Source organism: Ahaetulla prasina, chromosome 4, assembly GCF_028640845.1.
Source record: "Ahaetulla prasina isolate Xishuangbanna chromosome 4, ASM2864084v1, whole genome shotgun sequence".
In the NCBI taxonomy this organism is placed as follows: domain Eukaryota; kingdom Metazoa; phylum Chordata; class Lepidosauria; order Squamata; family Colubridae; genus Ahaetulla; species Ahaetulla prasina.
The window spans coordinates 35,066,581-35,084,245 of record NC_080542.1 but is presented as its reverse complement, the minus strand read 5'-3'; the positions used below and the strand labels follow the sequence as shown (position 1 = coordinate 35,084,245).

Here is a 17,665-nt window from a genome sequence, read left to right as displayed (position 1 = left end):
CTGTGGCTAAAATGTGTCAGTGCAACAATTAAATTGATCATCAAACACTTTATTGGTTAATACAATCTCTTGCCTGCAAAGGCAGAATGGGTGGTATGCAATATGGAAGAAACTAGTTGCCTAGCAACCCATTCTCATAGTTGAAGTTCCTGTCGCTTGGGAACAGAGCAGCACGTAAATCTCGGAGTAATGGACTGAGTTCTAGGTTTGAGTCCCTATATTGTACAGGCCTTCTGATAGAAAGTACCTTCTGTAATCACTCATCATCTGTGTCTGCTTGTGCTAGATGTGTTTGGTGACAGACCATTTTCAAGCAGTTCATTCTTTTAAAACCAACATTACAAGGATGCTGGGCTAATGCCAAGCCTTGAATTCTTAATACTGCCAGGAAAAGGCAGGCCAAATGCCTCTGGTGAGATTTTAAAAAAGCCACAGAGGCAGCTGTATGGATAAAGGACAGATAGAAACACAGCTGACAGGAAAATGCAGTGAACACAAAGCTCAATATCATTTCCACCCTCCAGTCCATTTAAAACTTCTTGATTCATTTATTAGAAAATGAAACATCCCTGATATGGAACACTTCTCTACAATACAAAGATGCATATTCTGAGATGACGGGTGTTGTGCCTCAGTTTCTATAAAATGGACCCAATCCCACCAGGGCAACTTTGCCAAGTAAGGGTTCTTGCCAATTTCATTAAATAAAATGTTTATTTCATAAACCATTTTCCTTAAGAGATATTTTTTTAAAAAAACCCAAAAACTTCCACCTAATTTTCCTTTCCAGTTCTGATCACAATTCTTTGGATTCTCTGCATATCTATATCTATATCTATCGCAGAGAATGTGTATGTGCGTGTATATATAGGCATATATATATATGTGCGTGTACGTGTGCGCACACACACTCACACATGAAATCCACAAACTTCATCATCATTAATCTGGTGGGAGTGAGATGATTTTTCCTCTTTTGCTCATGCTTTAAAATCCAACAGTATCAGGGTCCTCTATTTCTCCCATTTGCTTTTTTACCAAATGGACTGTAAGTTTTGAAGGAGAAAAGGGTAACCATGGTGAGTGAGGGCAGGAGAGAATATAGAAATTAAAAAGCTGCCATGAATCTATAACGTTCTCTTAATAAACAATAGTTATATTTTAAAAATGCATCTGACGAGGACTATACTTAAGTAATGTTATCAAATTCAAACACCAATTGAGAATTCACTGTAATGTGTAATACCAGAATATGGCTTGATGTATATAATGTTGGCCTTTAATTGGGGATAACAGGCAGATATTCAGCACTAGATTTCCATGATGGGGAAGGATTACACTTACTAAGCTTCATCTGCATCTTCAGCATTAGTACTTTTGTTTCTATTTCAAAGCACTGCAATAAAAATGCTTGTGTCTTAAAAAAAAGTGATACATCACTTAATTCAGTAAGTGAGCTTCCACCATTGCACATCCAAATAGTTGAATTTGTGTTTGATAGGAAGTAGCTAAAATCTTTATGTCCTGCCAGGATGAAAGATATAAACTCTGCCATAAACACATCTAATCATCTAGCTCTTTTCTCTCTCTTTTGTCTGATCAGTAAAAAAAATACCGCAATAAAGGGACTCTTTATCCTTATCTGATTCATGCTGTTTTTCATGTGAATTCCTATGTGTCTCCATTGTTCCTGATTTGCAAATAAAGGTTCTATTGACAGCAAATGAAAACCAAATGTATTGTTTAAAGCCATTAAGACTACGGCTTCTTGGCTGCCCCATGATGTAATAAATTTTCTAAGCCAATATTATCTATCTGCTTGACATATAAACAGAAGAAGCAAAACCATGGCTGGCAGGAAAACCTATCAGTGGCCCTCTTACTCCTACAATGGTAACACAGGAAACAAAAATATCTGCTTATAGAACATTTTCCTATGCTGCAGTACAACTTTCAATGAGATCATACATTTCCTTTTCTGTACTTTTTACACAGATAAACTAGCTACATATTCTGTTCCCACCAGAAAATGAGGCTGCACATTGTTCCCCTACCGGACTCTACCCTTGGTATTCCTCAACACAGAGGCTGCAAAGCTTTGAGTCACGCCCACCAAACTGGTGCCATCCACCTCAACGATAAGATCATTCACCTGGATCCTAAGAAAGGAAAAAGAGAAAGTTAGACTTAGATCACCTGTCCAACTGCATTATTGCAAAGTCAAAGGATGTCAAGCTTATGAATTCAGTAGTGAATAAACAGCATCATTTTATCAAGTTTGTAATTTTAAAAAACTATCATATTAAAAGGGGGAAATGGAAAAAGATGGCTTATTTTTGGCATCACATTTATCGATAATTATAACAGGCCTTTTGAATTCATTTATTTAACAACCACAGTTAAGCCTGGAATTTTCATTGTTAAATCACTGAAGTCATTAAGTGGGTCACCATGTCACCTGACTGGGGTTTTTTTTACTCTTTTTATGATGGTCATAAAGTGAGCCATCACAGTCATTAAGTAAATCACATGATTAAGCAGATCCATTCACTCAAATGGGCATTTTTTTTTTTTGCTAGAAAATAGCAAAAAGTGTGGCAAATTGTGATCATGTGACCACAGGATGCTGCAACCATAGTCATAAATGTGAGCCGATTGCCAAATGCCCAAAATGTAATCACACAATCTTTGAGATTCTGTGGGGTAGTGCAGTGGTGGGTTGTAACTGGATCGGTACGGATCTTGTGAACCAGTAGTAACGGTGGCGGGAGACTCCACCCCCCCATCTGGACATCATCACGGACGATCTGTGCATGAGCAGAAGCGCCACACGCAAGTGAAGTGAGCACATGTGTGCTCCCGTTGACAACTGGTAGAGAAGGTAAGTGGAACCCACGCCTGGGGTTGTGGCATATAGGAGTTCTAACCAAGGAGGGAGCATACCCTTTTCAAGTTCATTGTAACATTAAACAGTCTTTAAGTGATCAGACATCATATTGGGATTACCTATATTTAAAGGGTTGAATATTATCTTTAGCTTCATCTGGTTTAAATTGTAATTTGGTTTTCTACAGGACTACACAATAATCTTTATGGCTAATTGGGAACATTAATTTTGGACTCTTCCATTCAAATTTCACCCACTAAGTATGCAAGTCTTTCTATACAAGATTGTGCATTGAAAGGACGTACAATATCATTTTTATTTGTATCACTCTGGGACCAGGCCAAGGGTAAAAATACTACTGGAATAACCTTTGATAAGATTCTGAAGAAAACTTGTAGCCTTTTTATAAAATTAAAAGGAACATCAGGTAGAGAAGAAATGCACAAAGAATCTTTGGTGGGGACAATGTGCAGAAAAATTTCTAAGATTCTACTGAGCTTTCACCCATGAAGGCCTCTGTTTATATTTTGCTGGTGTTCTGGTACTGGGCAAGGAGCCATGTTGGTTGCCATGACAGCATGCAGGAGCCCTGCTGGCATTTAGTACCAAGACTGCTTTTCTCTCCCATCCTATCTTCCTTTTTGAATAGTTCAGTTCCATGAAAATACACAGGCAACAATGAAGCATTCCAGTTCAGCAAAGAGATAGCAGTTCTTTCTTTATTTAAATTAATGGTCTGCCAAATTCAGAGGTCAATCGCTTAGGAGACTAATAGGACCTTTAAAATGTATTGAATCCAGCTTATATTCTATCCCTTCACAAAGCTTCACCCTGGGTAAATGAAGTACATGAAGAATAATGGTATAATACTCGTAAAACTAAGGCAGCTCAAACAATCCAAAACAATCCTTAAAGGTCAGCTCTAGAGCATCTGAATGATTGCTTCTCAAAGTCAATCTCAATTAGGTTAATATACAGCAACAGTTGCAACTACAGGGCACACAAAAGAGAACTAGATGGCCTTTTTTATCACTGAAAATGTTTATACAATGATCAGCTTGACCTTCCTTTAAAAGCCTCATAAAAAGAAAAAAAATTACTGATAATTTTTTATCATGTTCTGAAACACTACATAAAAAACTAACATAGTTATTTCCTTATTCAGCCATATTTTTGATGGTAGAGACATTTTAATTCTTCTCAATACTAGGTTCTGTGAAAAGGAAAACACAGGAATGGTGCTGGACTACTGTATTAGGTAAATCTGTCTTTTTTTTCTTACCGTACTGTACAATTACTTTTATTATTTCTACTATTGTTTCCTCCACTATGTCTTCATTTAATCCATTTTCTTCTGCTGTATTTTGTAGTATTTTTACTGCCTGTTTTTCTCCTACAGCAGTGATGGCAAACCTTTTCGGCACCAAGTGCTGAAAAGGTCACGCAGAAATGTCACATGTGTGTGTATGTGCTCTCATCGGGGCCTCACTCCAGAAAAGCCAAACTTCCGTGTTCTAGTGCACATGAGCACCCAATGATCAGCTGGCCAGCGTGGATAAGCACCCTGGTTTTCGGCACTGCCGCATGCGCTAAGGGATCGCACTCCAGAAAAGCCAAACTTCCGGGTTCTGACGTGCAAGCGCATCCAACAAGCAGCTGGCCGGCACGGATGCACACACTGGTTTTTAGCATTGCCACGCGCACAGACAGCTGATTGTTGTGTGCGCATGCAAGCCAGAAACCTGGAACACAAACAGGCAAGGCTGCGCATGCCAGGCGACATGGCTTCACGTGCCACTTTAGGCACGTGTGCAGTATGCTCGCCATCATAGTCCTAAAGTAAACAGAGCACATGGAAACTTAGAAATATATTTGTTGTTCATCAGTATTTAGACTAACTGATGAGCATTCTTGTTCTGTTTAAAAGATAAAAATAAACTTCTTTACAATCCTGCACATACTGAAGCTCAGGTGTTTATCACAACCTTGCAAGCATTGAAGCTTTGAAGTTTGTACGAGAATGTGTAAGTTCATAACGTCTTGGGGGGAGGGGATTAATGGATTAAAGATGCCGCCACAATAAACAGAGCTGATGACTGCAGTGGAATGAAACGGTAGCAAGTAAACAGTTTCTTTGATAATTTTTCTCCTTAACTATTAGCTAAAATTAACTAGTTTAATTTGAGATAGTCTGTAGTCCTTGTTCTGGAAAATGGCCAATGTTCTGAAAAACATATGCTCTATGCTGTCCAGCCCAACGCACCACATGTTCAGGATTCGTGTCTGTATCAAAAAACCTGAAAATGGCAACCACAGGTAGCATAATTAAATTCAACTCCTGTCATACATGGACATCACATCACAGACACATAGAGAAAAGGCGAGCTTTCATTTGTGCTGCTGCAGGAATCATCACCCTGTTTTTTTTCATCCCTCATTATGGATGCCCCTAGCTCCCACATGCCTTGTGCTCTTGATGTTCCCTAGCTGGGTAATGAAACAAACAACCCAGTTCTGAGAATACCAAGAATGCCATAGTTCAAACTTATACTACAAATATTCTCTTCTATTTGAATTCAAATAATTTACCACTCAGTTATATGTATCTTGATACTGGTATTTTTTTCTTTACTCCTTAAGCATTTTAATGTCATCAATTACAATTTACAATTGTCATCAAATAATAATGTTAAATCAGATTATTTTGGATGAATGAAGACTACAATCTTCTATAATAAGCTTAAAATGTAGCAATTAAATAAAATGAGTACAGCAGTGGATACATATTCAAAAATTAATGTAATGAGCATGGCAAGACCAGTTAGATTTCATAATACAAAAACCTAGATAGCAGGAATGAATGACTGGTGTCCTCAAAATGTTGAATTTAAACTTCAATCTCTCATCATTGACTGATGGAAGTTCCTTTACATCTAGAACACCATAAGCTCCCTACCTGATTTACAGCACTGATAGCTAAGCTTTAGCAAATTAACATACTGCAGAATAATAAAAGAACACACTTTTAACTTTTAGAGAATTAGCAAAATTAGAAATTTTAATTCCCACAATACAATTTTTGATTCTGAAGTTTCTAATTTTAATATCCTGAGAGCGAGAACAAGTCTCAGAGACAAGTGACATATTACATCAAAATCCTTCTTTTGATTTGGAAGGAAGGAATATGGAAGGAAGAATAATTCCTTCTTTTTTCCACTGCTACTTTGGTTAAGGGCAATCGAGTTCAGAAATTGGGGAGGGGGCAAAGAAGTGTTTAATTCTTCTTCTGCCGGCTTCTTCCTTGCTGAATATTTCCTTTGCTCTTTCCATCCATAGGGGTCCCAGACAGTTTACAATGTGATTGGGACTAAAATACTGTCAAAGAGAAGCATTTGGACAAAATTTTTAAGGGCAAATCAACAGCAGGTAAAGGGTTAAAGCATATTTTTTCTAATGCAAGCTGCAAGGACTGTTTGCGGTGGAAAATGAGCTGCTGAAGCTACAGCTGCAATATAAGATGTATCTAGTCTTCCTAACAATTCTTTAGAAACAAAGACTGCCTTTTGTTGCATAACACTGTTTCCATTTAATGTTTCCATTTATAATTTGTTTTTGACATGTTCATGATCTGTTATGAGGATGGGAACACAGATGGCTTAAACACAGTTTCTCCTATAAAATATAGCAAATAATAAATAAATGAGTTAGATCGCTTTGGACGACCACATCTGAAGATATTTCTATGCATTCGGGGTTTTTAAATAAAATTCTAAGGGGTTCCCCATATGATCCACATTAATCACATTCAATTTATTACTTATTATTATGTGCTTTTGTCCTTGGTAAATGAGAACCACATCTAAAAATGACTAAATTTCCCATGATTTTCCTACCAATGTGTGGAGAGAGATGAGAAACATTTTTTGGTTTGTTTTGTGAAATGTACTGGTAGTCACTTTATAACGAAATTACTTGAATGCTGGCACTCCTGCCTGCTGTTCTAAGTGGCAAATATAACCTCTTATTACATTTTATAGGGCTGTTTTGCTTCAGCTCTTTTAATGCTTCAGCTCTTCTAATGAAGTACAAAGAGGTTCTAAATCTGGACTTCTGCGCATTCCAGAGCATCTTTTACAAATCTGAACCACACACCTAATGTTTCATGTTCTGCAGTAATATTGCATGTGTATATAAGGTAGAGAAATAGCCATAACTAATATAGATTAAAAGGAAATTAATCCTATGCTTAATTACAAACTTATTTTTTTTAAAAAAAGACTGGAATGACATGTCAAAAAGGCCAATATAAAACAAATCCTGTCACCTTTTGAGCTACTTCTCTTAGTGCTATAATGTGCATATACAGATAGGCCTCGATTTAACCATTCAAAGTTACAATGGCAATTAAAAAATGTCTTATGATCTTTTTCACACTTCCGACCACTGTAGTATCCCCACGGTCACATGATCAAAATTCGGACTCTTGACGACTGGCTCATGTTTATGCCAGTTATAGAGTGTATCGCAGTCATGTGGTAATCTTTTGCAACCTTCTGACATGCAAAATCAATGGGGAAGTTGGATTCATTTAACAACTGTTACTAACTTAACAACTGCCATTGTTTATTTAATAACTATGGCAATAAAGGTCATAAAGTGGAGAAAAACAACATAACAGAAATTTTGGGCTCAATTGTGATCGTAAATTGAGGACTACCTGTAAAATAGAAGAAACTGACTAAAAGCTTCTTCTGATCTTAGAAGCAACTATTGCTTTTTATGCTAGCTTCCATGTACTTCATCAGGAAATATTACACACAAATTAAGGTAATGGTCTTAAACTTGGCAATTTATAGAATACAATTCTATGTGCTTATTCAGAATATATGTCCTACTGTCTGATCCTATGCAAATGAGCAAAGGATTAAAAGCTAATTCCTGGTAAACTTATTTCTGAGTAAATCACTCTGTAAATTTCTTAGTACTTATATTCACATTATAAGAATATCCCCAGCACCTGAAATGTTTGCCTGCGTAGTAGCAGAATAAAAAGTAGACTCACATAGACATAATAAAAGGAGAGTTTATTTTTATGGGTTTCCCTTTTCACCCTTTGAGGGGGAAACAGCCAAAAATAAATCTTGGTTGGAAAAAGAGAGTCTAATGGTCCTCAATTAGGGTTAATATGACTTTTCACTATCCGTCAAAGAGAAAAGTTTGAATTGCACTCTGGTATCCTATTAACCAAATGCTACATTGACAATGATGGTACAAATATAATATATAGGATTTGAGTTTTTAATTTTATTTTGCGGCGTCTTATGATCCTGAGCTTTTAGGGAGGAAAAGATATATACCTTTGTCAAAATTTTCACAGAAAACAATGAAGAAATCTAGGATTTTAACCATCTTTCTACCGCAAACAGATTGACTATGATATATAAAGTAAGAGTTCTTGTTTTGGTAAATTCTTGTTCCAAGATAAGCTTCATTCCCAATGTAATATCAGTCCTACTGACCTGCCATCTCGATGAGCTGCTCCTCCTTCTGTCACAGTCTTGACAAATATGCCAAGCTTTTCTAGACCCATATCAGCTCCAGCCCCCATTCCAATAATACTGATCCCAAGACCCTCAGAATCTGCATGAGACAAGGAAGAGGTGAATTGAATTAAAATATGAGATTCCAAGTCTGAAGGTTACCAGAATCTGGTAACAAATCCAATTAAACCTGCTACTGCAAATTTCCTCATCAGTTAGAAGGGAATCCTTCCTGGCTCTTTAAAGAGAAATTGACTGTGCATTATTCAACATGTTTAATCAGGTCAGTTAAAAACCTAGCAGCTATATATATGCACAACATGCTAAGCTTTATTGTAACTCTCATTGATGGGCGGGGGGATAGTGGGCTTAGTGTGTTCTGCAATATCAGCTCATTTCTTTTGCTTATGGTTCAATCCTTGCACCCCCAATTCCTGCTGTACTGGCTCATTATTATGGAAGGGGAAAGAATGGAAGAGGAAAGGGGGAAAGAGTCTGTTTATTCTTTATAAAGTTTTTTCATAATTAAAAGATAAATAATAAAGTGCATATAAAGAGAAAAATGAAAAAGTGCAGATAAGAAAATAGTACAGATAAAGAAAAAAAGATGTTTCTTCTAATTTTCCTTATTACTTTATCATTTCTCCCCTTTAGAATTACATTATAGTTGCCTTTTCCCATATTCACCCCTTCTTAATCAGCAAATCGAGAAATCATCAGTTCATTTTTGTCCATTTTCAGCATAAAATCCACAAACAGAGTTTAGAATATGTATTTCCAGCAGCATCACCCAAGGCATGAAGGTCACTACATCTTGCCCAGCTAAAACAAGCAGGCACCTATATTAGGCAGCAGTTATATAGGAAGAAGCTGGGGGCAGATGATCACTTCAGTGCAATGGCAAAAGTATTAATTCATACTGTGGTAACTGTAAACCACCTCTATATTTTTATCAAAAAAACTGTATGAATAGAAAATATAAAATGATATAATGCTAAATGATGTGCCCCTCAAGACAGATTACATTCAACATGCTACTTAGGAACAGCCAAGGAACTTTCAGAATTCTAATGGTGTTTATAATGTGGCTAGATTAAAGCCTTTGGGATATTTATTTATTTTATTTATTTATTTTATTAGATTTTTATACCGCCCTTCTCCCGAAGGACTCAGGGCGGTGTACAGCCAAAATTATAAAACCACACAATATACAAATTAAAACAGAAACTTATAGCATATTACATAGATGGCTGAAATTTAAAACAATCAATTTAAAACCCTAAAATTCATAAATAGCCCCAATTAAAATTTAGTAAACTTTTAAGCCAGTCCCACTTGAATAAATAAATGCGTTTTCAGCTCACGGCGAAAGGTCCGAAGGTCAGGTAATTGGCGTAAACCAGGGGGAAGTTCGTTCCAAAGAGTAGGAGCTCCGACAGAGAAGGCCCTTCCCCTGGGGGCCGCCAGCCGACATTGCTTGGCGGACGGCACCCTGAGAAGACCCTCTCTGTGTGAGCGTACGGGTCGGTGGGAGGCATAAGGTAACAGCAGGCAGTCCCGTAAGTACCCGGGCCCTAAGCCATGGAGCGCTTTAAAGGTGGTAACCAAGATCTTAAAGCGCACCCGAAAGACCACAGAAAGCCACTGCAGACTGCGCAGGAGTGGTGTTACATGGGAGCAACGTGTGGCTCCCTCTATTACCCGTGCAGCTGCATTCTGAACTAGCTGAAGCCTCCGGGTGCACTTCAAGGGCAGCCCCATGTAGAGAGCATTGCAATAATCCAAACGAGAAGTGACAAGAGTGTGAGTGACCGTGCATAAGGCATCCCGGTCAAGGAAGGGGCGCAACTGGCGGACCAAGCGTACTTGGTAAAAAGCCCTCCTGGAGACGGACGCCAAATGATCTTCAAACGACAGCCGTACATCCAGGAGAACCCCCAAGTTGCGCACCCTTTCCATTGGGGCCAATGACTCGCCCCCAACAGTCAGCTGCGGTTGCAGCTGACTGTACCGGGGTGCCGGCATCCACAGCCACTCCATCTTGGAGGGATTGAGCTTGAGTCTGTTTCTCCCCATCCAGACCCGTACGGCTTCCAAGCATCGGGACAGCACTTCGACAGCTTCATTGGGGTGGCCCGGGGTGGAAAAGTACAGCTGCGTGTCATCAGCATACAGATGGTAACTCACCCCAAAGCCACTGATGACCTCGCCCAGCGGCTTCATATAGATGTTGAACAGGAGAGGCGAGAGAATCGACCCCTGAGGCACTCCACAAGTAAGGCACCTCATGTCGATCTCTGCCCCCGGTCTGCGACCGGTCAGAGAGATAGGAGGAGAACCACCGATAAATGGTGCCTCCCACTCCCAAACTCTCCAACCGGTGCAGCAAGATACCATAGTCGATGGTATCAAAATCCGCTGAGAGATCTAATAGGACCAGGGAAGAGGAACAACCCCTATCCCTGGCCCTCCAGAGGTCATCCACCAACGCGACCAAAGCTGTCTCCGTACTATGTCCGGGCCGGAAGCCGGACTGGAACGGGTCTAGATAGACAGCTTCATCCAGGTACTGGGGAAGCTGCCATGCAACCACACTCTCTACAACCTTCGCCACAAAGCGAAGGTTGGAGACTGGACGATATTCCCAAAATAGCTGGATCCAGGGAAGGCTTCTTGAGGAGGGGTCTCACCACCTCTTTCAGCGGGGAAAACCCCTTCCAACAATGAAGCATTTATAATTCCCTGGAGCCAGCCTTGTGTCACCTCCTGTGTGGCCAGCACCAACCAGGAGGGACACAGGTCCAGTAAACATGTAGTTGCATGTAACCTCCCCAGTAACCTGTTGAGTTTCCAATGTTGCCATACAGCATAAGAAAATCAGAAGCTGCAAAGTCAGAATTACTTTGTGAACATGGAACATATGAATTATGAATATTGGAAAGCTCAACTCAGTGAATATCAGCCCTCCCAGGAAAATCAGACAGGAAACATGACTAGATGAGCTAATTCTACTTTATTTTAAGGCTATATTAACAGAATCTACTTTACTGTAAGGTTACATTAACAGAATCTTGCCTACTTGCAAGTCTGAAAATAGAAATTTCCTGCCATCACTTTTAACTGCTGGGTTCATTAGGGGGGGTCCTTTCTCTGACCATCAAGTCCCTCGGGAATCCTGCCTCTCTTTTCTAATCGTTTCCTAACAGAATCCTCAAGGTCATACAAGGAAAGTTGAAATGAAATTGACATTTTAGGCATCAATTAATAGAGTCAGAAGATCATGCTATTTATTATTCAGGACATTAAAAACAAAGTGACATTGTGTTGATAGCTAAGAAAAGTATAGCAAGAACAATACTTGGCTACAAAGCAATCAATAGCCAAATATTATAAACCAGAATTTAGGGGCAGCCCTTTATTATGATGACCCTTCAACTTTATGGTCCAAATGTTCATGCAGAACAAGAGGTGGCCAATGAGTTTAAGATCAAATTCAATTTGAAACTGATAGAACACCCAGTCAAGAGGTGGAAAGTTGGAAATATTAAAGAAAAGGGTTTAGCTGGATTATTAGTTGGGCTGTATGGTTATGAAATTGAAAAGCACAACATTGACTTAATAATTTCAGATATTCCAATTACTTCTTCATAACTAATACTGTCTTCAAACAACCAAAATAATTTCTCTGTATACAACCTCTCTAGATGGAGAATAAAGAAGTCAAATTGACGATATTATTGCTAAAAGAAGGCGGAGAAGCTCAATTATAGCACCAAAGACATAAACAGGAGCTGATTGGAACAGATCTCAAAAACTCATATGTAAGAAAAAAGAAAGCCAACCAGTTTCCACAACATGTGGTAAAACTACACTAATCATTTGAAGGAAAACAATAGGAATTTCTTTGAAGTCCTGAACTTCATTAGAGAACCAAAGAATTGGGAAATGAACTGAAAGAAGAATGAATGTGAAAAGGGACTGCCAAAGATGGAGAAACAGAAGAGAGCAAACTAGATGCCAGAACAAATTTGCAATTAGCAAGAGGAGAAGAGAAACTAAACTAAAAAAGATAAAAATCTCAGGAAGAAGCTTTACAAAGAGTTTCCGAGAGCTGTCAGAAGAGACAAGAAGCAGTATTACAATAACATTTATAAAGACACTAAAGGTGGAAAGAAACATGGAAAAATAAAGAAGGTGTTTCTAAAGATGTCTAAATTTAGGAGATTTCAATCCCAATATGGTACATTAATGAACACCAATCAACAATAACAAATTCAAAGGAGATCAAAGAGGGAAGGAATATACTGAAATATTGTACAGTAGAGATGCCAACATCTGTGAGGGAATGTGCACCAGGAGAATTAGTGGATAGAAGTTTTGGCAACACAGATCTTTTTCAGGGAGAAGGCAGTAAATCTCATTAGAGAAAGGTCAAGAGTAAAGCACTGTGCAGTCCCAAAATGGATGGGGGAGAAGGCAAAATATTTAGGGTAGCCATATTCTAGAATATCTCAGAATATATCTAGTAGGTTACAAGGTTATAGCTTTAGTTTGGCAAGATCCTGTTGATTAGGTACAAGCAAATAAATGATTGGACTTGATTGGATTTCGCTGTGTCATTTTTGGGTTTGGGCCAGATAACATCCAATATAGCTTAGTAGTTATTTCCTATTTACAAGAACTTCTAGTACTAGAAAATGAAGTGAGATCAGCACTTCAGTCATTACTAAGTCATAAGGCTACAGGATACAGGAATATGGCAGGCAACAGAAGTAAAGGTTCCAACTATAGTATCTTAGAAAATTAGAGAACGACATAGTAGCTAAGAAATGAGAAGTGGTAAATCTACATTACAATATTAAAAAGGGGACTTAAAAGACTGTGCACACTATTATACAATATTCTTAATTTCACAAACTAGCAAAATAATGCTTAGAATATCCAACACAAATTAGAGCTCTATGTGAAGAAAAAAAATGCCAGATGTTCAAACTGGCTTTAGAGAAGGAAGAGGAACATGCAACACTATTGCTGATGCACTCTGGATAATTGAGAAAGCTTAAGAATATCAAAAAGAATCCAGTATGTGCTTCATTGATTATAAAAAAGCCACTGATTGTGCCAACCATATCAAATTGTGGAACATGCTCAGAAAACAGTATTCTCAGGACATTTCACTGTCCTCATGAAAACCCAATCTACAGATCACAAAGCCACAGTATGGACAGAACATGGTGAAACAGACTGGCTCCAGGTTGGCAAAGGATGAGACAAGGCTATAGACTCTTCCTTTATTTATTCAGTCTATATGCTGGATAAATACAGGTAGTCCTCAGTTTATAACTGTAACTGAGCCTGGCAATTACAGCGGTAGGTTATGATGATCATAAAGCAGGTCATCACCGTGTGACCAGATCCAATTTTACAATATTTTTTGCAATGGTCGTTAAACAAATATTACCGAAAGCAAACACGGTGTACTCGTTGTTCAGAAAGTTTACCTGTTAATAAAAACACAGCATCTCGTCAATTGTTTTTTGGTTAAATATAATAAATCCATTCTCCAAGTGAAAATGAGATGCAATTGTTGGAAAGCTCCCAAACAAAATTTTAAGGAAAATGTTTATTATTAAGAATCAAACAAAGGAAACAATCAAAATGGATGAATAAGAGATAATGATTACAGTGATTTGTGGTAGATAGGAAACCATTGTAGACTTTCTATGAATTAAATATAATAATAGATTATTAACAAAGGGCTTTGAAGTTTTACTTTGCTGTTAGTTTACCTGTTAATTACCTTTTCTTATATATAATAGATAGATGACAGATTAAATTGGTTGCAAATAGATGTGTAGAATAAATTATAGGTGTGCTTTGCAAGGAGGGAAAACTATTATTGCTGCAATATATTTATCAGTGTCCAACTAGGGAAGAACAATATATGTATATGTGTTTTTATCTTGTGTCTTTTCTAATGCACATTTTTAATGTCTGTTTTCTTTTTGTATTTTTTTTCTTTTTTGGAACTTGTATTTTAACTTTCTGAATAAAATAAAAAATGATTGTGAAAGAAAGAAAACATGGTGGTCATTAAATGAATCATTGTTCACTATGTGTCAGTTTCTGCCATCAACCACAATGAAACATTGGTTTATGGCATGTCATGTGATTGTGGAGTGCCTGAAATGCCCAAAATACATTCAAATGACTGCATGGGGTGGGGGTGGGGGAAGATATCAGAATTTTAAAACTGGGTTGTAATTAGCTTTTTTGGGGGGAGGGAGGGTGATCATTGCAATTCCGAACAGTCTCTAAGCATCCAGTCATAAGTGAAGGGCAACCTATATTAAAAGAAGCTGATTGGAAGAAGATCAGTGAGGTTTTAAAACTGGAGGGAAAAAACCCATCACTCTGTACTATGCAGGTGATACTATTATGATAGCTGAAAATGCAATTGAACTGAAAATTCTAGTTATAAAAGTCAAGGAATACAGTGCAAAACTGGGCCTATATTTAAATACAAAGAAGACCAAACTAATGGGGAAAAAAACCAATCATTCTTAAATTGATAATAATCCTTAGTATAGCTTATTTATCCAGGACTACTCAGGGCTAACGTTGCAGGGCACATGGTGGGGACTAGATGAAAATGCATAGTTTGTGATTCAGCTTATTGTGGAAAGCCAGCCTTCTCTTAGCATGGTATATAAACTAGGATATCATGATATGCCATAATTCTACTTATGTTTTCTGGGCATAGTATGTTACATGAACAAGAAAGAGAAGTTTATTCACTTTGATTTAGGGTTTAGCATGGGTATGATTCCAGCCACATTGTATTGAAAACCCTATCTCTCTCTCTATCTCTATCACTCTCCCCCTCCCTCCCTCTCGTTATTGTTCTCTTCTTTTTCTCCTATGCAGCAGTCTGCAGGAAAAGACAGATATGTCTTATCAAAGATCTAAAATGATTTCTTGCTGAACATGTTTTTAAAAATTAGGCTGAGGGCCCTTTCAGCCTTATGAACAAAAGTAGCCTATATCTGCCATAGCAGCTTATTTTTCTTGTTGCTTTTCCTATGCCTTTCCTAAGGGGAAAATAACTGATAGGAGAAGGGCAAGGAAATGATTTGGGGATGGTGGATGGGGAAGCAGTTAAAGGCGATAAGCAAAATATACAGCAAGTTGAAAATAAGGCCCTTCTCAGAGATGAACTAATTTACAGTGACCTATTCTTAAAATATGTGTAGAAAATATAAAAGAAGGGCTCATGCTCAGGAAAATCTGATCAAAATGCTTTATGTTCTTTCTTGATTCATGTAAACAGCATCCCATTTCTACCAGTTCTGAAAAGGAAAATTCATCGCTAAACACATTTTTCTCATTACCTTTTTCCAGTTCCACAGGAAAGAGATCCAGCCTTTCCACTCTTTTTTCAAGTTCATACTCTGCTGAGGCAGCCATAGGATCAACATCTTCATTTCGACGGTCATATTCCTCATTGGAATAAGTGCTGAAAACCTGGAAATAGATTTTAAAAGACAAGAATGAATAATACAGATGTAAAAATGCTCTGATTTTTAGTAAATTATTAATGATTAGTGTGGAACTTGTTAACTTAAAACCTGGCTCATGGGCTATGGAAATTAATGCTTCCGATTATGTTTACTTATATATTCAATCAATTTGCATGGCCGCCCATCTCACATTTGTGATTTTGGATGACTCACACAACTAAAAACAACCAATCAAAACAACCAATAAACAAAATCCAAAAATTAGTAAAAATATAATAATCCTCTTTAAAACCAAAAGTCCCATTAAAAACCAAATTACAACTAAGAAACAGAAAAACAGGCAAGTGGAAGTCATGGATCAATCAATGTAACCATCTGATAGGCTGCAAACTATAATTAGATCTCCAATATGCAGTTTCCATCATTAGCCAGAGTATTTAGTGACCACAACTGCAACCAGCAATTTGGTCATTAAGTGAAGTGGTCACTCCCAAACTAATCTACTAACTGTAACTTTTTGATAAAACTGATAGAATTCCAGATGATTGGATATCTAAGAACGAAAATATTTAATACTCCTGAATACTGAAGAATTTAATTTTTTTCCTTGCATTTCTGTCCAAAAATATATGTCTAAATTACAGAAACTTGTTAACTCATGGGGTTAAATTTCAGTATCTCTCATTTTAGACACCAAACAATGGAATTTATTTCAATGTATTTGGATAAGATTAGGTAAAAGTTCCCAGTAACAGCTAAAACAAAGAGTGCTTAAAATCTCTTGCCAAGTATTTTCTAGAATAGATGGGTCACCTTGATATCACATTGGTGAGTTAGAATTCATTGTTACAGAGGCTGTCAGCAATATGAAGGACTAAGAAGTGATATCTAGCTTTACTTTTTGTGTGATCAGTTTCAGTTTTCAATTCTTACTTCAAATCAGAAGTAATCATAAATCATATGATTTATGATTACTTAAACAATAAATCATATTTAGACATTTTCTCATGTTTATAAGAGACAGACTTTGTTGCCAGGGGGAATTTATCATGCATCTGTGAAGTTTAAACTTTTATGCCAGGATCATCCTTTCAATATATTTTTTATAATGTTTTGTTTCCCCAGTAGACTGCTTTGGGAGTCTGAAATATTAAAGAGAATGGTATAAATTAAGTAATTTACTAAACTGTAAAAGACCATCCCTTTTTTGACAGATGAAGATGGGGACAATCAGTTTCATGTGATAAACAAACAAAGCATCATAAATTGATCTAGCAAAATAGGTAGCTTAATTTGTATTTGCAAAAATGTTGAGGTAACTAGGACTTCAATGGAAATACATCAAGAGGTTGGTGAGAAATGCAAGGACTACTCTTGTCTTCTGCCACTTCATTTGTTTTTAACTAGTCATAACAATTCTTGCAAGAAAAATCTGGGGCTGATTGCAAAAATTAAATGGCTGTAAGTACGTATGTACGTACGTATTTGCCTTAGATTAAAGAATTCGTCCCTATATTTCTATGACATTTTTTCTGAGCACATTTGGGCTCTATCAAAATTCATAAATACGTGTCTAATTTTGTCAAAGTCTTAGCAATTGCAACTACCCAGAATGTTAAGCTTGTTTTTTAAAACCTATTTTGTATCTTAATCTGTTGAGTGAGTCCAATTGAACTGAAACTGAACTGAATTGAATTGAATATGTTATTTGGCCAAGT

The 17,665-nt window shown here is 37.3% G+C and overlaps 1 protein-coding gene across 6 annotated transcripts in view; it reads right to left on the bottom strand.

Moving 5' to 3' along the window:
• The window catches only part of PPP1R9B (protein phosphatase 1 regulatory subunit 9B), an 87,987-nt gene that overhangs the window by 27,609 nt on the left and 42,713 nt on the right, over nt 1-17,665 (bottom strand). For all 6 annotated transcript variants that reach the window (XR_009154766.1, XR_009154765.1, XM_058179481.1 and 3 more), the window contains exons 2-4: nt 15,819-15,951; nt 8,407-8,527; nt 2,055-2,159 (exon numbers count right to left, since the gene is read on the bottom strand). Coding sequence is in view for 4 of the 6 variants with exons in the window: in XM_058179481.1 (XP_058035464.1) it covers nt 2,055-2,159; nt 8,407-8,527; nt 15,819-15,951 (359 nt within the window). In the remaining 2 variants the exon portion in view is untranslated. The remainder of the gene's footprint in view (nt 1-2,054; nt 2,160-8,406; nt 8,528-15,818; nt 15,952-17,665) is intronic.